Below are 23,768 nucleotides of genomic sequence, written 5' to 3'. Positions count from 1 at the left end.
ATTTGCAACCAAGCTTTAACTTCCTGACTGATGTCTTGAGACGTTGCTTCAATATATCCACATAATTTTCCTCCCTCATGATGCCATCTATTTTGTGAAGTGCACCAGGCCCTCCTCCCGCAAACCATACCACCCCTCCCCCAATTGGAGTAAACTAATAACCATAACACTTAGACTTCTACCTTCAGTTTATACATACTATACAAATTTTTATATTTTGTTTGTTTTTAGTCCACACACACACACACACACACACACACACACACACACACACACACACACACACACACACACACACACACACACACACACACACACAATATACATTGTATACATTGTACAGCAGCAGCTTGACCACAGGCGTTTCTGTTGTCTTGCCCCTGTGGACATGAAGGTTGGAGGTGGAACTATCAGAGGGGAACAGTATTAATTAATTATTTACTCATTTTCACTTCTCTCTAATTAAACTGCCCCATCCTCCCTCCTGGCCATTGGCCCCTGTTTTTCCTCTGAGACATTACCATAGTTTAGCCTCAGCAAATGCAGAATTACTTTACCACACATGAATTTGATGTGACTCTCTGAGAGCCCCTCTGGTCCTAAATCTATTGCTCTAAATCTGAGGTGGGGAAGATTATTACCTGTTGTTGGTTTAGGATTTACACTTGACTCCGGCCAGAAGATGGAATTGTAATGAAGCAACCAGACTGACTAGTGGTTGATTGAAGTAGGCATACTAGAGGCAAACTGGTGTTCTAAGTGTCCTGCCTCTTCAAATGGTCCTTGTGCACTCCGTGTAGGTGATAAGCTTAAGAGCATAGTGTACAGCAGAGCTAACTTCAGGTTGTGTAGCCCTGAGGCAGGAAGGCCAACAACACATGTTAACACTGTACTGTAGCCACACTGTGAAGAAGCCCTGAAGCTCTGCAGAGAGTTGTCAGGGGACAGAGGGATATACCTGGATGGGGGAAACAAGTGAGAACATGCAATCATATCCCTAGAGATAACTTCCATTATGTTAGATAGAAAAAACTTCCTTTATGTTAACATTTCCGCTGAAGACAAAGTAAGAACTTATGTGTTGGCCTCTTTATTATAATTTTTATATGATCAATTCTACATAGTTGATCTTTCAAATCATTGCCGTGCTAGATTAGCTTTTATCTTGTAAATGTGTATGCAACCTTTACCATGTATTGTTTTCTTCCAATCAGCTTTTAGGACATGTCTCACAGGGCACCAAAAATAGACCAATCACATTTTATGGGTCATGACCTTGTTTTGAACCTCGTTCTGATATGTCTTCATTTCTTATCCTTTTTTAAACTTTTGGATTATGTGTGTATTGTTATTGTATTGCTAGATATTGCTGCATTGTTGGAGCTAGAATCATAAGCATTTCGCTGCACCCACGATAATATCTGCAAAACTGTGTACGCAACCAATAAACGTTTAATTGATTTTTAACTTCATAAGAAGGAATATTCACCAGTTGGTCTTTCATTGATTTGTCAAGTTTAAATTCATTTAAGTGAAATTTAGAAATACAGTACCACATATTTTTCAGATAATATCCACAGCACAACACAATATTATCAAAATACCCAGATACAAAATTATAGCAAACACTCAAACTAGCATCTTAAGCATTTTACCTTATGCATCTCTGTGACATTGGTCCCAAAGTAAGTCTAATGTCTGTGAGTAGAGGCATTCGTTTGTAATGTTTTGGTGTTGCCCTAGTGAGTACATGGGCGGGGGGTGAGTGTCATTAAGCTATCATTAAAATGCCATCATCATTAAGTGAGGATTGTCAAATCCCCAGGTCTGGTTATATTGCATCATATGTGCATCAAAACACAATAAAAGTCCATTAAAAAACAATGCATTTTAACTGTCCCAAAAGAGCCACAGAATGTGAGAGTCACCACTGAGGTGTTTAAGTACCTAGTTTAGCTTTAACTTAAAGGACCCTTGTTTCTGGATGTGGTGTATATACTGCGCTAATACTAAGTATTAGACAGGAAAATGACTTTGTAACAATTTGAACCTAAACGAAAAAGAGCAACCACTAAAACTATTTTGTACTTATAATGATAGCATTTTCTTTAAGCTGCCCAACACCCCCGTATTTGTAGCAGTCCATCTGCTGTTCTTTTTAGCTATCATTCCAGCTCTTTGCTGATTTGTTTTGGGTTCAATTGAGATCATTCAGTATACTTTTTAATAACTGTAATGTAATATTATGAAAGATGTGATGAATAACTAGATCTAAAGACACTTACAACATTGGCTGAATAATAAAGGTTTTACATTTGCTTTATGAGTAGTGCATGATCCTAGGGTGGCAACACATAATCTCTAAGGGATTTCAATGGGGCTTTCTCTATTCTGATTGTTTTATACTGTTCAATAAATCTTTAACCAAAAATATTTTCTGCAATCAATTGAGGTAATTTCCACACTGCCATGTAGGGCTGCACAATATGGGCAAACAATATAAGCCTAATTTTAAACCAAATATGTGACTGACCGGCTCAAATCTGTCTTTTGTAGCAAAATTGGAAATTTTGTTTTTTACATTGGATAAAAGTTGAGACTCAGAGCTACAAAATGGTATATTATATACTACAGTTGAGGAACAATGGGAAAGTAATTTTGCTTTGAATGTTTTGGTACTACTACTGGCGAGCCCTTCTTTGTCTACACCCATTCAGCATCATTCACACCCTCTTAAGCTTTAGCCCCACCCATCTCTTTAACGGGCAAATTAATTAATTGTGAAATTAACGGGCAAATTGTGAGTGAGCCCACTCCCTTGGCTGAGAAGCAACCCCACACATGAATGGTCTCAGGATGCTTTACTGTTGGCATGACACGGGACTGATGGTAGTGCTCACCTTGTCTTCTCCGGACAAGCTTTTTTCCGGATGCCCCAAAAAAACGGAAAGGGGATTCATCAGAGAAAATGACTTTACCCCAGTCCTCAGCAGTCCGATCCCTGTACCTTTTGCAGATTATCAGTCTGTCCCTAATGTTTTTCCTGGAGAGAAGTGGCTTCTTTGCTGCCCTTCTTGACACCAGGCCATCCTCCAAAAGTCTTCGCCTCACTGTGCATGCAGATGCATTCACACCTGCCTGCTGCCATTCCTGAGCAAGCTCTGTACTGGTGGTGCCCTGATCCCGCAGCTGAATCAACTTTAGGAGACGGTCCTGGCGCTTGCTGGACTTTCTTGGGCGCCCTGAAACCTTCTTCACAACAATTGAACCGCTCTCCTTGAAGTTCTGATGATCCGATAAATGGTTGATTTAGGTGCAATCTTACTAGCAGCAATATCCTTGCCTGTGAAGCCCTTTTTGTGCAAAGCAATGATGACGGCACGTGTTTCCTTGCAGGTAACCATGGTTGACAGAGGAAGAACAATGATTCCAAGCACCACCCTCCTTTTGAAGCTTCCAGTCTGTTATTCGAACTCCATCAGCATGACAGAGTGATCTCCAGCCTTGTCCTCGTCAACACTCACACCTGTGTTAACGAGAGAATCACTGACATGATGTCAGCTGGTCCTTTTGTGGCAGGGCTGAAATGCAGTGGAAATGTTTTGGGGGATTCAGTTCATTTGCATGGCAAAGAGGGACTTTGCAATTAATTGCAATTCATCTGATCACTCTTCATATCATTCTGGAGTGTATGCAAATTGCCATCATACAAACTGAGGCAGCAGACTTTGTGAAAATTAATATTTGTGTCATTCTCAAAACGTTTGGCCACGACTGTAATTGCAGGACAACGACTGTAATTCTGTTCAACAGAAATTCTACTCTCAGCCCCCTGACAAATGTGTAGAATTGCAGGAAACGAACTTTAAAACAGCAAAATGTTGTCTCTGTTACCAAAAGGAGGGGCCTCTAACGCCCACTGCCCCCCCGCCCCCCTTCTGAGACATTTAAATGCATTTTTTCTCCTTCTCTCCGCTTTGATCAGTCATGGGGCTCTGATGTATTCCGCCCATTTCTTTACAGGGACTGCTAGGACCTCATTCTGCCTTCATCACAGTGAATGGCCAGTAAGTGGGTTTTTTAAAGTGTGTACTTGTTTGGCATGTGGCTAATGAGCCTGTGTGTTTCTTGTGCGCTGGGCTGGCTTTCCACTTTAGAGACACACAGGTACTGAGGCAAGGGCCAATGTTAAATCCTTTTCCCTGTCGTCTACATTTTCACGTGTTCTCTTATTTTCATAAGGCTAATGAACACATTAACAGATGTACATCTTTAAATTGTCAAAATGCTCATTGACAACATCTGTCTGAATTTTGGGCAATGTACTTATTTCATCACATTTTAATGTTGCCACTTGCAAGGATTCTGAGACTATTAATTGACATTAAGGGCCCTGGCATTGTTGAGGCATCTTTCATGACTGTTTGGTTTATCGTAGAGGTTGTTGGCAGTATTGATCCTCGCTGGAGTAGTCCTTGCTTTAGTGAACATCTTTGGAGAGATGGTTATGTGGGTTTGACCTACACACTAGTCAACCTCATCTACAGCTTATTAATACTCTACTCTGTCTGACCATTGTCTCAATCCTGAAGTATGTTACTGCTGTGGTCTTTCTGTATGTTTTACAAATATATTCTGGTCTGTGTATGTTATCACTTAGATACATGGAGGGTCAGAATAGGACAACTGTACATGTAGACTTTTATGAGGAATACTTTTAGATTGAGCACAGTATTTCCTGTTGTATTCATGAAATGCTCAAGAGGTATTGAGACTGCATAGTATATTCGTGAGAAAGTGTATTGACAGAGACTGGAAAGAAAGAGAAGAAGCATATGACCGTGTCCAAAATGTGTTGCAGTAAGTAACAGATATCAACATACTAGGCTCATCCATACTGAGAAGGCCTCATCTGATGCGCAATTGCACACGTGGTTCTCGAAAGATGATTATCTTCCTAAGTAGTGTGTAGCAAATTCTACTAGATGAAAAGCCAAAATGAGTATAACATCAGGGCATTTGATGCATCCTACATTTTAGAAATTTGACATTGAAGGGTTCAGTGAAATGTGTGTAGGCTTCTACTAGAGTCTGTACATGGCACGATCATATACTGTACTAACAACGACCTGTATTAATTGGGTAATTATTAACTATGAACTTTAATAATCAACTAATAACCAAGCTGATGATGTCTTAAACACATATTTGTTTAATATTTTGTCCCAAGTTATTACTGTAGGGTTCAGACTAGAAAATGAAGGAGGAAAGTGTAATTAGAGACATGAGGGGTGGGGGAAAGATAGATGGCCGGTAAAATGTTTTTTTTCCCACTGAGATAAAATACCACTCATACATTCCTTCACTTGCTTCCCAAGATGATTATTTGAATGCTTCTTTCTGAAATGTATCTCTTCCAGACATTCCCAGACACCTGCAATCTTGTTTTCGCCTCTGTTCAACATCATTCATGCTTTTGCAGCACGCACATGCACTTGTTCTGTATTAACAAATCAAGTATCAATCTGGTAAGTCAGCTGAGGGGGGAGCTCTTTGGGCCTCACCTGATTTACAGTTTATAAAAAAAGTGTGATAGCTTACTGATTTGAGAATAATATGTTTCCGTATGCTGAAGTATGCTGTACTTCTGAATAAAGGCTTGCTGTCCTAAAGAAGACGTTCTCTTATAGTATTCTTTGAGTCCGTCTACTCCTCGACAAACAATAAAAAGTCTTATTTTCGCATACCTAAAAAACGGACTATTTAGAAGTACGGGTATTCGGACATGGCCTACGTCTTAGATGAGCCTCAAGCAGATGGGTTTCAGGAAGAGGGTTCTTAAGCATCCTATATTATGCAGTATTTGTAATGTGTCAAATATAAACATGGAAATCAAACTGTTGATAATAATGAATGAAGGATGCCCACCCCTCCATATCAAAGATACTGAACACATGAAAGACACTTTGTCTGAAAAGGTGAGCTGGACTAGAAAACAAATCTGAAAACCAAAGGCCACTGAACAATAAAAGAAGGATTGTGTTCATGCAAATTAATTCCAGACCTTTGGTACCTGCGTATTTTGAAATAATTCTGCTTAATTAGGCTTACAGTAGTAAAGCAAACCTCTTGGGAATAAAGAAAATGTCAAACATTGTAAACAAGTAGCAAACATTTTGTTGTGATTATAATCAGTGCAATAGATCACATTAGGTCTTAATTACATTAGATCTGAATAACCCAAAAGTTGAAACAACTCATGCACCTCTGCAATAGATCATTTGTAGTCTATCCCTAGAAGATCATAACGCAAAACCCAATACACAATGCAATTGCCTTGTGTGGTACAGTATTGTACAGTTTGATATTACATACTGTAGTATGGAATTTGGTTTACAGTCATGCAGTGCATATTATTATTTCATACAGTCCCTTGCAGTAGTTGTGACAGAGGGGTGAATGTAGCACCATTGGTATCAATAAAGCCACACGTCCACACCAGGAAGACCAGCCACTGTCAATAGCCACTTAGTATTGATTTCACATGTAATGAAGTGGAGATGCAGGCGGGCCTCACCAATAACCAACCAAACTATCCAAGCGTTTTACAGATGAGGCATGGCTACACATACAGAGCTCCTGGTATAATTATTATATAGAAGTCCTAGAGCCCATTCCAGAAGAAATCATCACATAATGTCTATGTTTATTTAATTTATTTGCCACATAACTGCATTTCGTATGATTTTTGTACAGCGGAATTGGACATACGGTATGTAATGCAATATGTAATCCATTCAATTATTCTGCACAACCATGTACCACAATATCTCATGCCTTGGAAGTGCAAATGAGAAATCCACACACCAGCTTACCCAATACAGCTGTAGGTTCTGTTTCTCAGGGCTAGTACTGACAGCAGCTAGCCGACAGTGTATCAGGTATGGATGTGTCAGTGTGTTTGGTCTGCTTGTCTGCCTTGGGAAGTCATCCTGTTGTAAAGTAGAAATGTACCCAGTGATCTCAGCTCCATTCCCTCAGTCTCGTGGTTGGATCAATACAGCCACTCTGCTCTTGCTTGTGATATTGATGGAGATCAGAGGGTGTGATGCACAACTGACATCCTCACAGGATTCAAAAGAGAATGGATTGACTGCCCGATGTAAGGGCCATGTGGGGTTTGTTGGAGGCACAGTTAACAATGTGTACAGGTTGATCATGGGTTACAGAAGGTCTTCTGAAATGCAGAGCAAAATATTGATAGACTGCTAGTTAATTATGGATTGAAAAAGACAGAACACCTAAGTAATGTTGGTATGATGTTTAATGAATATTATTTCAATTTTGAGCAAAGCACAAAAGTATTGTCTAAATTGGCTAGCCGCTAGTTACATTTTTTTTTTTTTTTTTTTACCGTTATTTTACCAGGTAAGTTGACTGAGAACACGTTCTCATTTGCAGCAACGACCTGGGGAATAGTTACAGGGGAGAGGAGGGGGATGAATGAGCCAATTGTAAACTGGGGATTATTAGGTGACCATGATGGTTTGAGGGCCAGATTGGGAATTTAGCCAGGACACCGGGGTTAACACCCCTACTCTTACGATAAGTGCCATGGGATCTTTAATGACCTCAGAGAGTCAGGACACCCGTTTAACGTCCCATCCGAAAGACGGCACCCTACACAGGGCAGTGTCCCCAATCACTGCCCTGGGGCATTGGGATATTTTTTAGACCAGAGGAAAGAGTGCCTCCTACTGGCCCTCCAACACCACTTCCAGCAGCATCTGGTATCCCATCCAGGGCCTGACCAGGACCAACCCTGCTTAGCTTCAGAAGCAAGCCAGTAGTGGTATGCAGGGTGGTATGCATGATCTACTGAAAGTTCTTTATCCTCTTTACAACCCTGTGTTGATGAAACGCTAAGAATGAGTATGCACTAACATTCCTAACACACCTTTCTTATCTCCTTTTACAGTTGAGTCATTTAGCAGACACTCTTATCCAGAGTGACTTACAGGAGCAATTAGGGTTAAGTGCCTTGCTCAAGGGCACATGGACAGATTTTTCACATAATCGGCTTGGGGATTCGAGCATACGAACTTTCGGTTACTGGTCCAATGCACTTAGCCACTGGGCTACCTCCCACCCCATTCTCTTCTTTTATCTTATCTTTCTGTGTACACAACTTTCTGTCTAAATATTTGATACTATTCACTCTTTAAAACTAGAGTACCTTTCTCCAGAAAACGCTGCTGAAAAAAAGCCAAAGGAAAACTAAATGGCTTCTCTCAAAGCTAAAAGATTAGTGCAACATGGATCCCGTAACCGTTGCATGCGGTGCACGTCTCAACATGGCAGGAAGAGAGATACTGTATATATTTTTCACCTGGACCATTCATCATTCCTATTGGTGAGATTGCTTCAAGACCAGTGTGAGAGCCAAAGCCCAAATGAGATAATAAACGATTGCTATAAGAGGGAAGAGAGAAGCCTGGTCTCACCGTACGTTTCCTTACTGCAGGCTGGCTTGGGGCGTGCCACAGTTGACTTACTTCCTTGCCACAGTCACCAGGGGCATGCTGCTTGCCCTCAAGGAAACTTACAGCACTCTGTGTAAAAGGAAGGCCAAGAAGGTCCTCAAGGACCTCAGCCAACTTAGTCACAGTCTTTTCACTCTGCTACCATCTAGCAGAAAAAGACAGAACAGGTGCATCAAAGCCGGGACCGAAAGACTGAAAAAGAGCTGCTATCTCCAGGCCATCAAATTGTTGAACAGCCATCACGCCATTCCCTGTAGCAAGTGAGAGTAGTAAGTAGTACTTCTGTAGTAAGAAACAAAGATAGACTCACACACACACAGCTCATACACATGCAGACTCAGTACACACATATACACACACACACACATGCATATGGCCATACTCACAAACATACACAGACACACACACATAAACACATACAGCAATGCTGCAACACGTCTACATTAATGTGGATGCTACCATGAATACGGGTAGTCCTGAATTGATCGTGAATTATGATGAGTGAGAAAATTACAGACGCACAAATATCATACACCCCAAAAATGCTAACCTCCCCTGTTATTGTAATGGTGAGATGTTCGCATCTTGGGGGTATAATATTTCTCACTCCTCATTATTTACAATAAAAGTGACTCCAAAATAATCTGAAACACAACCAAAACAAACAGTAAATGCAAGCAACAAGTGTGTGGAGTCACAAGGTTGATGTAAGACCGCTTGACTTTTTTCACATTTTGTTACTTTACAGCCTTATTCTTAAATTGATTAAATCGTTTTTTCCCTTATCAATCTACACAATACCTCATAATGACAAAGCAAAAAGAGTTGATTTTTTTCTCACAAAAAAATGAAAAATTAAACATCACATTTACGTAAGTATTCAGACACTTTACTCAGTACTTTGTTGAAGCACCTTTGGCAGCGATTACAGCCTTGAGTATTCTTGAGTATGACGCTACAAGCTTGGCACACCTGTATTTGGGGAGTTTCTCCTACTCTTCTCTGCAGATCCTCCCATCTCCACAGAGGAACTCTGGAGCTCTGTCAGGGTGACCATCAGGTTCTTGGTTACCTCCCTGAGCAATTAAAACATTAATTTAATACATTTTAGAATAAGGCTGTAATGTAACAAAACGTAGAAAAAGTCAACACTTTCCGAATGCACTGTAAGTGAATTTGTCCCAATACTTTTGGTCCCCTAAAATGTGGGGACTATGTACAAAAAGTGCTGTATATACTTTTTGCTGTTCAAAACGGTTCACCCAATATGGATGAAAATACCCTCAAATTAAAGCTGACCGTCTGCACTGATAGTACTTTTAACAGTTCAAATCGAAAGTGGGTGAGTACAGATCCAAAACAACAAATGATGTGTCACTGTCCCAATACTTTTGTAGCTCACTGTATATACTGTAAAGACATTACAGTATATATGTCACGACTTCCGCTGAAGTTGGTCTCTCTCCTTGTTCGGGCGGCGTTTGGTGATCGAAGTCACCGACCATTCTCTAGCCATCGCTGATCCTCTTTTCATTTTCCTTTGGTTTTGTCTTGTCTTCCATCACACCTGGTTCCAATCCCATCAATTACATGTTGTGTATTTAACCCTCTGTTCCCCCTCATGTCCTTGTCGGTGATTGTTTGTTTTAAGTGCTTGTGCACGTCTGTCCTGGTTTGCTTTGGGTTATGTACCCATTTATTTTATTATTCTGTTTTCCGGTGGGTTTTGTTAGTAAACTGCACCGTCGGAAACATAGTTAATTCTCTCCTGTGTCTGACTTCTCTGCCGCAAGTTCACACCCCTTACAATATACATCTTTTATACTGTTTTTCACACTGTGTATTCATATACTGTATTCGTTATATAGCTCATTGTAATATATCTACTACTGTATATTATATTTTTGTTACACTGTTTATACACACCGTATAATTCATATACTTGATTCTTATTTATATACTGGATTCTTGACATAGCTAATATATCTACTGCTCTACATATCATTCTCACTATATATTTTTTTGTTTATAGACACATAGATTGCATTTGGATAATGATTGATTTGGATTGATTATTATTTGTGAACTTCTTTGACATTTGTACTGCAGTCTTAGAGCTAGTAACACACGCAATTCCCTGCACCCTCTATAACATCTGCTAACCTGTGTACATGTACCAATGAACTTGATTTGATTTTATATTTGATTTTATAGTGAGTCCAAACATTTCTATTGAGCTCAGCCATGGCCTCAGAGAGCCAAAAATCTAATTATCATATTTAATGATAGATAATGAATCTTGTTCTCAAGTGCCCATAAGTCACTCTTCCTGACCAAATAGGATATGTCAGTGTTAAGGGCCCAAATAGACTCAAATCACCATTTGTTAATATTCACATTCAGATGTTAAAGTTGTAATTAGCAAGAATAATCACTTCACACTGCAGGTAACCTTGAAGTCTGTCCTGCTGTGAACAATTTCCATTGAGAGACCAACTCATTATCTAGCATTGTGACCGTCAATGAGTCAACTCTTCAGAGATAATGCAGAGGGAGCCATTTTAATTCCATTCAGATAAATGTTCAAATAATTATATTTTGTTTGAGAGAAAAATTATGGATTGAAAACACAATCGGCAGGAATAGTGTGGTGTTGAAGAGGCCAGTTTGCTACATTGTTATTCGAGTATGACTGTTGCTGTCACCCCAGCCGGGCGCCGGCAGTGGAAAATGTAACCCTGCAAAATAAATGTGTTACTAAAGCAGGATTAGGCTCACAGTTTGCCTGTTTTAATGAGGCTGAATCAATGGAGCATTTCGCCCATCTAAATCCCCATTGGTTTGCAGAAACCATTACTTCCAACTTAAAATCCACCAGCCTATTAGCGGGTCGCCTGCAAGCCCCAATCAGAGGTAGAGAGAGAGAGAGAGAGATCTTCAGCTACCCTCACTGTCCTTCTCTCCTCTCCTTCACTTTCCATTTGGAGCCTCAGTTGCCTGCCTTCCCGCCACACTCTCCTGTCCTGCTTTAAAGCTAATTTTACCATTGGGTGGAGAGAAGTGGAGAGAAGATTTGGCAGTTTTAAAGCTGATTCTCTGTAAATTCTACACATTTTGCCATTTGGCTGAGACAAAATGTTTCAGTTTTAAAGCTAATTTCCTTCAATTATACACATTTATCCATGGCTTGTGCCATGTTATGTTATTGGAGTGACTCAAACATTATAAAACAAATCGATAGGGCCCACGCCATGACAAAAATAGTCTTAAATGCATAATTATTTGAATTTTAGATTCTCATGGAATCTAAACATAAAACTAAACATTTTTGTGTTTTTTTGACTGGTGGTGATCTAACATAATCATATGTTGTGCTTTCGCTGTAAAGCATTTTTTAAATCGGACACGATGGGTAGATTAACAAGATGTTTATCTTCTATTTGCTGTATTGGACTTGCTAATGTGTGAAAGTTACATATTTCCCAAAAATATTTTTGAATTTCCCGTGCTGCCTTTTCAGCGGACTGTTGTTGAGGGGTTCCGCTAGCGGAACGCATGTCCTAGACAGGTTAACCTGTTTGGGCTGCAGGGGCAGTATTGAGTAGCCGGATAAAAGGTGCCCATTTCAAATGGCCTCGTACTCAATTCTTGCTCGTACAATATGCATATTATTATTACCATTGGATAGAAAACACTCTCTAGTTTCTAAAACCGTTTGAATTATATCTGTGAGTAAAACAGAACTCCTTTTGCAGCAAACTTCCTGACAGGAAGTGGAAAATCTGAAATCGATGCACTCTTCTAGGGCATGCCTATTAAAGTCCTTGATATTTATTCATTTAGATGGACTTCATACGTCTTCCACTAGATGTCGACAGGCAGTGAGAGAAGAAATTGAGTGTGTAACTTGATCTGGGCTCGAATAAATGCTCTTTGTATGACGTGTCACCAGTTTCCTGTTTTCTGGAGAGCGCGTGAAGGGACCTGGATTTGCCTTCTGATAAGCTGTCGTTATGGACGACTAATATCTCCGGCTTTGATTTTATTTGATACATGTGACAATATCATCGTAAAGTATGTTTTTTCAATATAGTTTAATCAGATTATTGAAATTTTTTCGGGAGTTTTGCCGTGTTCCGTTCTCTGAGTTTGTTGACGATGGAGAGATTCGCGCCACTTGGCAAGTGTGCTTGCTAAATCGAGAGGGAAAAAGGCCGTTCTAAATCCAAACAACGATTGTTCTGGACAAAGGACCCCTTGTACAACATTCTGATGGAAGATCAGCAAAAGTAGGACCCGTTTTATGATGTTATTTCATATATCTGTCGTACATGTGAACTAGTCGTTTGCGGCCAGGTTTTGGGTACACTCTCGCCATAACGTAAACTGCATATCGTAATGAAGTTATTTTTAGAATTCTAACACGGCGATTGCATTAAGAACTAGTGTATCTATCATTTCCTATAAAACATGTATTTTTTAGTTATGTTATGAATAGTTATTTGGTCAGAATATGTGTGTCAGAAAAAGTGTCCGAAAAATATCCGGACGTTGTGGGAAAAAAGATGCTACGTTAGCACAATGTATAACCACTGATTTCAGCTCTAAATATGCACATTTTCGAACAAAACATAAGTGTATGTATAACCTGATGTTATAGGACTGTCATCTGATGAAGTTTATCAAGGTTAGTCAAAAATGATATATCTTTTGCTGGTTTGTTACGATCGCTAACTTTTGCTACTGGGGAATGGCTTGTGTTTCTGGCTATTGTGGTAAGCTAATATAACGCTATATTGTGTATTCGCTGTGAAACACTTAAGAAATCGGAAATATTGGCTGGATTCACAAGATGCTTGTCTTTAATTTGCTGTACACCATCGATTTTTCAGAAATGTTTTAGGTATTTGGGTATTTAGGTATTTGACGTTGGTGTCTGTAATTATTCTGGCTGCTTTCGGTGCAATTTCTGATTGTAGCTGCAATGTAAACTATGATTTATACCTGAAATATGCACATTTTTCGAACAAAACATAGATTTATTGAATAACATGTTATAAGACTGTCATCTGATGAAGTTGTTTGTTGGTTAGTTTGGTTGGTTCTTGGTTAGTTAGGTTGGCTTTGTGCATGCTACCTGTGCTGTGAAAAATGTCTGTCCTTTTTTGTATTTGGTGGTGAGCTAACATAAATATACGTGCTGTTTTCGCTGTAAAACATTTTAATAATCGGACATGTTGGCTGGATTCACAAGATGTGTACCTTTCATTTGCTGTATTGGACTTGTTAATGTGTGAAAGTTAAATATTTCTAAAAAAATATATTTTGAATTTCGCGCCCTGCACTTGAAGTGGCTGTTGTCATATTGTGCCTGGCTTCGGGCTTGCAGCTATAAGAAGTTAAACAAATCAAAACATATTTTATACTTGAGATTCTTCAAAGTAGCCACCCTTTGCCTTGATGACAGCTTTGCACACTGTTGGCATTCTCTCAACCAGCTTCATGATGTAGTCACTTTGAATGCATTACATTCAACAGGTGGGCCATGTTAAAAGTTAATTGAATGCGTTTGAGCCAATCAGTTGTGTTGTGACAAGGTAGGAGTGGTGTACAGAAGATTGCCCTATCTGGTAAAAGACCAAGTCCATATTATGACAAGGACAGCTCAAAAAAGCAAAGAGAATCGACAGTCCATCATTACTTTAAGACATGAAGGTCAGTCAATTCTGAACATTTCAAGAACTTTGAAAGTTTCTTCAAGTGCAGTCGCAAAAACCACCAAGCGCTATGAAGAAACTCGCTCTCATGAGGACCGCCACAGGAAAGGAAGACCCAGAGTTACCTCTGCTGCAGAGGATAAATGTCACCTGAGTTGGGGGTAGTTGACTTTGTTAGTGGCCTGTATAGCCCTCGTAAGCTTCACGTTCGTTTTTGTTGTTTCTTGTTTTTGTTGGCGACATTTAAAATAAAGTGAAATGTATGCTTACCACGCTGCACCTTGGTCCGGTCGTTTCCACCCTGACGACGATCGTGACAATACGTTCATTAGAGTTAATTGCAACTCATAAATTGCAGCCCAAATAGCTGCTTCACAGAATTCAAGTAACATACATCTCAACATCAATTGTTCAGAGGAGACTGCATGAATCAGGCCTTCATGGTCAAAATAATTGCTGCAAAGAAACCACTACTAAAGGACACCAATAATAAGAAGAGACTTGCTTGGGCCAAGAATCACGAGCAATGGACATTTGACGGGTGGAAATCTGTACTTTGGTCTGATGATTTATTTAGAATTCAAGGCACACTTAACCAGCATGGCTACTACAGCATTCTGCAGCGATACACCATTCCCATCTGGTTTGTGCTTAGTGGGGATAGCTTTTTTTCCCTTCACTATTGTCACGCCCTGACCTTAGATATCTCTGTTTTTCTTAATATTTTGGTTAGGTCAGGGTGTGACTAGGGTGGGTATGCTAGTTTGTATATCTAGGGTTTTGTATGTCTAGGGTTTTGTATGTCTATGGGGTTTGTATGTCTATGTTGGCCTGATATGGTTCCCAATCAGAGACAGCTGTTTATCGTTGTCTCTGATTGGGGATCATATTTAGGTAGCCAATTTCCTCATTTGTGTTGTGGGATCTTGTCTACGTATAGTTATCTTTGTGCCATCAGTAGCGTCACGTTTCGTTTGTGCTTTTGTTGTTTTTGTTTAAGTGAGTTTCTCTTTATTAAAATTATGGGGAACTCTATGCACGCTGCGCCTTGGTCTCATCTTTACGACAATCGTGACAACTATTATACTACAATGTAGAAAATAAGAAAAATAAAGAAAAATCCTTGAATGAGTAGGTGTGTCCAAACCTTTGACTGGTACTGTATATGCTTATTCATTTAAGTTTAAACGCCCCCAAAAAATCCAAACCCAATTTTATTTTTAAAGAATAAATAAATCGTAACAATATTTGTTTTATTACTTCGACTAAGGTGGTCAAAAAAACAACACTTAGGTGACCCGCCCACGACCTTTCCAACAGACTGACCTTGTTCGTGTAGGGGGAGGTTTATGAGTGTGAAGCTCATACAGCCAGAACAGATCTTAAGCCAGTGTTCCTGTGTTATTCATTGCAGTGGGGAGTTACAGGGAGGAGCGGCCCAACCTGACGTCTCTGCTGGTCCAGCCAATCTCTGCCTCCCTAGCCAAAAGGCTGCTCAACATCCAGTCTGTGGGACTGGGGAGTCCCTGTACCCCTCTGGCCATGCCTGCTGCCTCAGGTACAGTAGTCCCTCTCAGTCTCAACCCACTCTAAAAAGCATGTACTGCATGTACCTCCTACTCTAGCCCATTTCCAGTGCTATGAGGGGATGCCCCTAATGTTCCTAGTTGCATATCCTCAGAGAAACACTCAAGAGTCCCTGTATGGATGGACAGGAGGAGGATAAATGTGTCAGGTGCAGTAGGAGTTCTTCTCCCGGTCATTACATTAATCATCTATTATGATATAATGAGCCATTGAGCTCAAGAAGGAGACACAGCCAAGCTATTAGAAAACATTGGCCGGCCCTTCATTCCAATTGCAGGAGTAGCTAGGTATGTGGCGAGCAAATTCTGTTCTCTGATATACGTTCCGTGGAGGGAAGAGGGAATACACTGCAGAGTGGGTCGTTATGGCCCTGTGAATTACAGCGATCCTCAACGTGATCTCATAGTTACGCTCGTCTTGATAATATATATGTTCCAAGACCATTACAGTTGTCAATCAGCCTCACTCATGCTATAACCCTGGGATTTAGCTGAATCCATGAGTGGATGACTAGCGGAGTGCATTAAAGTGCCCAGCCACCTCAGAGGTTACATTTAAGGAATCTGGTCCATAAAAATGTAAAATCGTAAAAAAAATTGGTAAGTGTATCATTGGATTTAAATGTGAGGGTCTTCAGTGAAAGGTCATGGTTCATATTGCGAATATGCTTTTAATCTGAAAATATAGTTAAAATGTATATAGTGTCTGTCACGTTCCTGACCTGTTTTCTGTTATTTTTGTATGTGTTTAGTTGGTCAGGGCGTGAGTTGGGGTGGGCATTCTATGTTTTGTGTTTCTATGTTTAGGTGGTTTGTAATTAGCCTTATATGGTTCTCAATCAGAGAGAGGTGTTTGACTTTTCCTCTGATTGAGAACCATATAAAGGTTGGCTGTTCACACTGTTTGTTTGTTGGTGATTGTCTTCTGTGTCTGTGTCTGTGCACCACACGGGACTGTTTCGGTTTGTTCGTTCGTTAGTTGTAGTCTGTACCTGTTCGTGCGTTCTTCATGTTATATGTAAGTTCTCATGTTTTAGGTCAGTCTACGTCGTTTTGTTGTTTTGTAATTTTCCAAGTGTTTTTCGTGTTCGTCTTTAAATAAATTCATGATGTATTCACAACCCGCTGCATTTTGGTCCTCCGATCCTTCTCTCCTCTCCTCGTCCGAGGAGGAGGAAGAACTAGACACCCGTTACAGTGTCTAATTTCCATTCAACGTGGTGACCTCTTATCTCCTATAATGTACAGTACCTCTAATACAGTACCTCTAATTGGGGCTGTAGTGGAGCAGGTTGAGAGCTTCAAGTTCCTTGGTGTCCACATTACAACAAACTAGAATGGTCAAAACACACCAAGACAGTCGTGAAGAGGGCACGACAAAGCCTATTCCCCCTCAAGAAACTAAAAAGATTTGGCATGGGTCCTGAGATCCTCAGAAGGTTCTACAGCTGCAACATCGAGAGCATCCTGATTGGTTGCATCACTGACTGGTACGGCAATTGCTCGGCCTCTGACCGTAAGGCACTACAGAGGGTAGTGCGTACGGCCCAGTACATCACTGGGGCTAAGCTTCCTGCCATCCAGGACCTCTACACCAGGCGGTGTCAGTGGAAGACCCTAAAAATTGTCAAAGACCCCAGCATGGCAAGCGGTACCGGAGTGCCAAGTCTAGGACAAAAAGCTTCTCAACAGTTTTTACCCCCAAGCCATAAGACTCCTGAACAGGTAATCAAATGGCTACCCGGACTATTTGCATTGTGTGCAAATGGCAACCCCTCTTGTTACGCTGCTGCTACTCTCTGTTTATCATATATGCATAGTCACTTTAACCATATCTACATGTACATACTACATCAATCAGCCTGACTAACCGGTGTCTGTATGTAGCCTCGCTACTTTTATAGCCTCGCTACTGTATATAGCCTGTATTTTTACTGTTGTTTTATTACTTTACTTACCTATTGTTCACCTAATACCTTTTTTGCACTATTGGTTAGAGCCTGTAAGTAAGCATTTCACTGTAAGGTCTGCACCTGTTGTATTCGGTGCACGTGACAAATACACTTTGATTTGATTTGTATCACCTATGTTCCTTTTACTGTCACTCATCAAACGTCAACACGAGCCCTTGATTGGACGGCTCTTTGTCACTTCAGATGTTAATAGGCAATTAGACCTGTAATTGTTTACCTGGAATATCTCCCTAGTACAGCAGACTGTAAACGCCCTGCCAGGTTTACACCCATTAACAGAGAATAAAGAATCAACCATTCTCTTTGCAGTGTCATCGTGCTCTTCAACAGTCAGTTGAGGTGAAATTAGGTCAATATTTAAAAGGACATTTAGAGTAAAATGGAAGGGTGCTTTATAACCCCGTCACAGCAACCCCAGACCCTCTCCAGGAGGAGAAAGCAGTTGCATTATCTATTTTTTAATGGGGGGTATTAGGCTCTAATTCATGCTATTGACTGAAAATCCCCTCTTATATTTGCATCATCACCCAGGAGACCTAGTTAGCAAGTGCTGCAGTGCAGTTGTCTCTGGTTGATAGACAGTAGAGCTCCAACGACAAAATGAAGGAAAACTGACTTTAAGTCAAATCCCTTGCCAAAGTCATAATAAAGAAGGTAAACACTCATGCTATCGGGGTGATTATGAGGCATTTCTGCTGTTGTTTTGGATGACTCTACATTCTGCTCTTTTGAATCACCTCCAAATGCAGAAAGGCATCTGCCAAGGATTTCAGCAGACAGTCAGAAGTGAATGTGTGTGTCTGTGTCCGTGTGTCCGTACGTCTGTATGTTGTAGTATGTGCATGGATGGGTTTTGTAATCTTGTCAATTCACCCTTGATATCCAGTATATTAAAACACTAAATGTGGCAAATTATGGTGTGCATCGTCTCTGAGAGGACCCCCGTCCTGCTGTTGACAGTAAGGCATAGAGGAGCTGAAGGGGCTTTAAGAGGAGAGGTTTCTTTAGATGTCTGCCTGGCTGGGTGAGGCTGTCTGCACCAGTCACTTCCCATTTTTCCATGTGTCCAAACCCCCCTGATTAGTAACTGGAACAGCACCCTCCACGGCAGGCAGGCATCCCCCTGTCACGCTGCAGCCACGGACTCACCGAGCCGCACCGCCACACACTGACAATCAATGGGGCCAAAAATACCAGTGGCCACAACATGGTCGCTATCGATCCCTCAAAGAGAGGGTTGTCCCAGATGTGCACCTTTTCAGGGCCGCTTACAAGCCTCCCAAGCATGACCTCCTAATGCCAAGCCCTGAAACGGACTGCAGCAATGTTCCATTAGTTTGATCAAACAGGGGAGCACTGGTAATCTGTTCTCCATCGATTTTGGCTAAAGTACTGACCACTCCAGAGATTTCAAATCATTTGTTTCCATCTGTCTGCCTCCTCTTTTTTTAATTCCCATTCAATTAAGGCTCACTGTATTGCCTGGCCATTCTCTAATTGCATGCAGCTCTCCTCCATGGAAACAAGACATTAACTGTGAGGCCCTGAAAGGTTTAATGGTTCTACCTACCTGTGTCCAGGTGACGTCATGCCTCTTTCAGCGCTCTCCAGCCGCTCCGGAGTGGATAATGCAATGTTCACACCATTGAAGGGAGCAGCACACCACTCAATGCATTTGAAAGGGACTTATTCATTATTGTGTGTATTTTGTCCCACTGTAGATAGGACTGGCTGGGCGATTTCATCTTTCTTTTATTCACCATAAAGAATTTGATACCAAAAGAAGAAGCCCAGACGAATTGTGATTTCAGTGAATCACCACTCTCTGCCGCATACACCCGGCTCTCCCAGGCCCCAAACGAATGCCATAAGTGTAACAAATTTTCAGAGCAATTACAGCTCGGCTGCAAAAAAACTATTTGAAATAGCTTTATAGAAACACTCTGGGGCCTTTAATTACAAAGCTATTGATTGCTAGGTGCAGGTAGGCCAGTCCATATTGGTTTCACTCCTCTACTGATTAAGCTCTGTGAAGAAAAGAACAAAGAGACGTCTACATTTTGATTTGCTGGTAAATACATTTAAAACCCTCAGTTGTGGTTGATGTATGAAGTATATTTGCCATAAAACACTTTGTATATTGACCCTTTTTGCGCTCTTGACTTATCACATATGCTGCTGTTACTATTTAGTATAAATCCTGTTGCCCAGTCACTTTACCCCTACCTATATGCAGTGGTTGAAAAAGTACCCAATTTTCATGTTTGAGTAAAAGTACAGATATCTTAATAGGAAGTTACTCAAGTAAAAGTGAAAGTTACCCAGTAAAAAGTATTTGGTTTCAAATATACTTAGGTATCAAAAGTACATGTAATTAATAAAATATACTTAAGTATCAAAAGGAAACAGATAAATCATTTAAAATTCCTCATATTAAGCAAAGCAGATAGCACCATTTTCATGTTTTTAAAACGTACAGATAGGCAGGGGCACACTCCAAAACTCAGACATAATTTTCAAAGGATGCATTTGTGTTCAGTGTGTCTGCCAGATCAGAGGCAGTTGGGAGGACCAGGAATGTTGTCTTGATAAGTGTGTGAATTTGACAATTTTCCTGTCCTGCTAAGCATTCATTATTATTATTTTCTTTAGGAATGTAGTGAAGTAAAAGTAGAAGTTGTTGAAAATATAAATTGTAAAGTAAAGTACGGGTACCCCCCCAAAAAACGACTTATATATTTCTACTTAACCCTTGTGTAGTCTTAACATTCTGCATACTCCCCTTGTCCAAAAGGGTAAAAAATGACCCGCCTTCACTAAACCCCTAAAATAAAGCAGCTTAATTGAATTTTGCATGAAGAAAATACCTGTCATTCATCACAAACTTTGTGAATATCTGGTTTTTCCCTCTTCACAATGCAGAAAGACTGCATTTAATCAGTGGACACAACTCATTTTTATTACAACACACTTGTTGTAATAAAAGAAAACGCATAACTCTAGTAAAGTAGAGGTTTATCATTACTATTATTATTGCTAAAGGTATTGCATAGGTGTAAACATAATTTTTTTAGCAAGAGATAGCCCTTGTATAGCCTAAGAAAGTATCAGAAAAGTGAAGAAAGTAGTTTTGAATTGCTGTCACAATCTTCTTCATCTGAAGAACAGGAAAGATCGGACAAAAATGCAGTGTGGTACATGTCCATGTTAAATTTATTATAACTGAACACTAAATACAAAATAACAAGTGAAACAACGAAAATCGAAACAGTCCTGAAAGGTGACACAACACAAAACAACTACCCACAAACACCAGGTGGGAAAAGGCTACCTAAGTATGGTTCTCAATCAGAGACAACGATAGACAGCTGCCTCTGATTGGGAACCATACCAGGCCAAACACATAGAAATACAAAACATAGAATGAAAAACATAGAATGCCCACCCCAACGCCCTGACCAAACCAAAATAGAGACATAAAAAAGGAACTAAGGTCAGGACGTGACAAAACCTGAACCTATAGGGAGGGTCTGGGTGGGCATTTCACCGCGGTGGCGGCTCTGGTGCGGGATGTAGACCCCACTCCACTTAGTCTTGGCCCACTTAGGTGGCGCCTCTAGAGTGGCGACCCTCGCCGTCGACCCCGGACTGGGGACCCTTACAGCGGGCCCCGAATAGGAGGGAGACTCTGGCAGCTCCGGACAGGAGGGAGACTCTGGCAGCTCCGGACAGGAGGGAGACTCTGGCAGCTCTGGACAAGAGGAGAGACTCTGGAGGGTCCAGGCTGGAGGGAGACTCTGGAGGGAGGAGAATCAGAGACAGCCTGGTGGGCCCTGTGGCAGCCCCACGCACCACAGGTCCTGCCACAGGGCCCACCAGACTGGGGAGACCTACAGGAGGCCTGGTGCGTAGAGGAGGCACCGGATAGACCGGGCTGTGGGGGAGCACTGGAGCCCTGGTGCGCAGCCTTGGCACCACTCCTCCAGGCTGAATGCCTCAGGCTGAATGCCCACTTTAGCCCGGCCCCTCCAGAGTGTAGGCACAGGTCGAACCGGACTGTGGGAGAGCACTGGAGATCTGGTGCTTACCGCTCACACCTCCCCATTAGGCTCAATGTCCACTTTCGCCCGGCACGGGCGGAGCGCAGGTATAGGACGAACAGCACCCTCCCAGCGCCCCGGAGACACAGTACGCAGAGCCGGCGCAGGATACCCTGGGCCAAAACGGCGCACCGGAGACCAAACACGCTGGGCTGGCACAATCCGCCCTGGCTGGATGCCTACTCTCGCATGGCACTTGCGGGGGGCTGGCCTATAGCGCTCCGGGCTATGAACGTGTACTGGCGACACCGTGCACTTCACCGTATAACACGGTGCCTGACCAGTACTACGCTTCTTCCAGTAAGCACGGGGAGTTGGCTGCTTGACTCCGCCAATCTCCCCGTGTGCCCCCCCCCCCCCCCCAAAAAAAATTGGGGGCTGCCTCTCGTGCCTGCTGCGCTGCCTTACCTCATATCGCCGCCTCTCCGCTTTTGCCGCCTCCAGTTCTGCTTTTGGGCGGTGATATTCCCCAGCCTGTCTCCAGGGTCCCTTACCATCCAATATCCCAAGTCCAGGAGTCCTGAACCCTCTGCTCCTCCTTACCACGCTGCTTGGTCCGTTGGTAGTGGGTAGTTCTGTCACAATCTTCTTCATCTGAAGACCAGAAAAGATCGGACCAAAATGCCGCGTGGTACATGTCCATGTTAAATTTATTATAACTGAACACTAAATACAAAATAACAAAAGTGAAACAACGAAAATCGAAACAGTCCTGAAAGGTGACACAACACAAAACAGGAAACAACTACCCACAAACACCAGGTGGGAAAAGCCCCTTCAGCCCCTTGAACAGCTTTCACAAGCGCTGCAGAGGCTGCTGTGCGGGGGAGGCGCTCCCTTCTTTGAATGTGTGGGGTTACAAGTGCCTTTCCCAGCTGCTCCAGGAACACCCTCCTCTTGATCTGTTTTTTAGGCATCCAGGTAGGGTTTATCTTGTTCCATATCACGAAGGCATTGTATGAGGACACATCAATGATGTTATGGAAGATGACCAGGGGCCAGCGGGCAGTCATCCTCCTGCAGCTGTAAGTTCTAATCACCTTGTCAAGGTTGTCCACGCCTCCTTTGTTGTGGTTGTAGTCCAGGATGATGGCTGGCTTCCTGTTCTCATGATCACTGATCTCAGCTGTTTTGTGCAGTGTGCTCAGGAGGACCACATTTTTGTTCTTCTTTGGGAGGTAAGAAACTAGAGTGGCGGTGGAGGTGAAGGGAAACTTTGATGAGAAGGCCTCTCTCCCCCTTGTTGCAAGGAGTTCAGGGGGGAGCTCAGGCTTGTTCTTTCTAACTGTGCCAACCATGGTGATCTTCCTCTTCAGGAGCTGCTGGCTAAGTTCATAAGAGGTGAAGAAATTGTCACACGTGACATTGTGCCCCCTCAGTCCATCTGTCACATCAAACACAACCCTCATCCCCTGGTTCTTCTCCGGGCCTCCACTGGTCGGCTTCCCTGTGTAGACTTGCATCTTCCAAGTGTAGCTGGATTGTGCGTCACAGGCCACCCATGTCTTGATGCCATATTTTGCTGTCTTGCTGGGCATATACTGCCGGAAAGGACAACAACCTTTTGACAAGAGATCAGTAGTTAGTATGAGTGTCACAGAAAACAATCACATAAATCAATGATATTACAGCAATAAATCATCAAATTAACAGTGAAAATCACGTACATTACAGATATAAAAATAAAAATGTACCTCTGAATGAATGGAACCAGTTGCTCATCCACTGTTACTTCAGGCCCAGTGTGGTAGAGGTATGACGCTCCACTGACTTCTCCCAGACCTCTCTTATGGCCACCAGTTTGTCTCTCACACGTCTTGCAGGTCTTGACTCACGGTTCTCAAATCGT

The 23,768-nt window shown here is 41.7% G+C and overlaps 1 protein-coding gene across 4 annotated transcripts in view; it reads left to right on the top strand.

Moving 5' to 3' along the window:
• Positions 1-23,768, top strand: part of LOC129810541 (inactive N-acetylated-alpha-linked acidic dipeptidase-like protein 2) — a 354,237-nt gene that overhangs the window by 215,611 nt on the left and 114,858 nt on the right. For 3 of the 4 annotated variants that reach the window (XM_055861117.1, XM_055861115.1, XM_055861114.1), the window contains one exon: positions 15,675-15,818. The exons of the other annotated variant lie outside the window; for it this stretch is intronic. In XM_055861117.1, the coding sequence (XP_055717092.1) occupies positions 15,675-15,818 (144 nt within the window). The remainder of the gene's footprint in view (positions 1-15,674; positions 15,819-23,768) is intronic. 4 annotated transcript variants of the gene reach the window in all.

This window comes from Salvelinus fontinalis, chromosome 14 (assembly GCF_029448725.1).
Source record: "Salvelinus fontinalis isolate EN_2023a chromosome 14, ASM2944872v1, whole genome shotgun sequence".
Classification (NCBI taxonomy): Eukaryota; Metazoa; Chordata; class Actinopteri; order Salmoniformes; family Salmonidae; genus Salvelinus; species Salvelinus fontinalis.
Note: the sequence above shows the minus strand (reverse complement) of the source record. Positions and strands in the feature narration are given on the sequence as shown.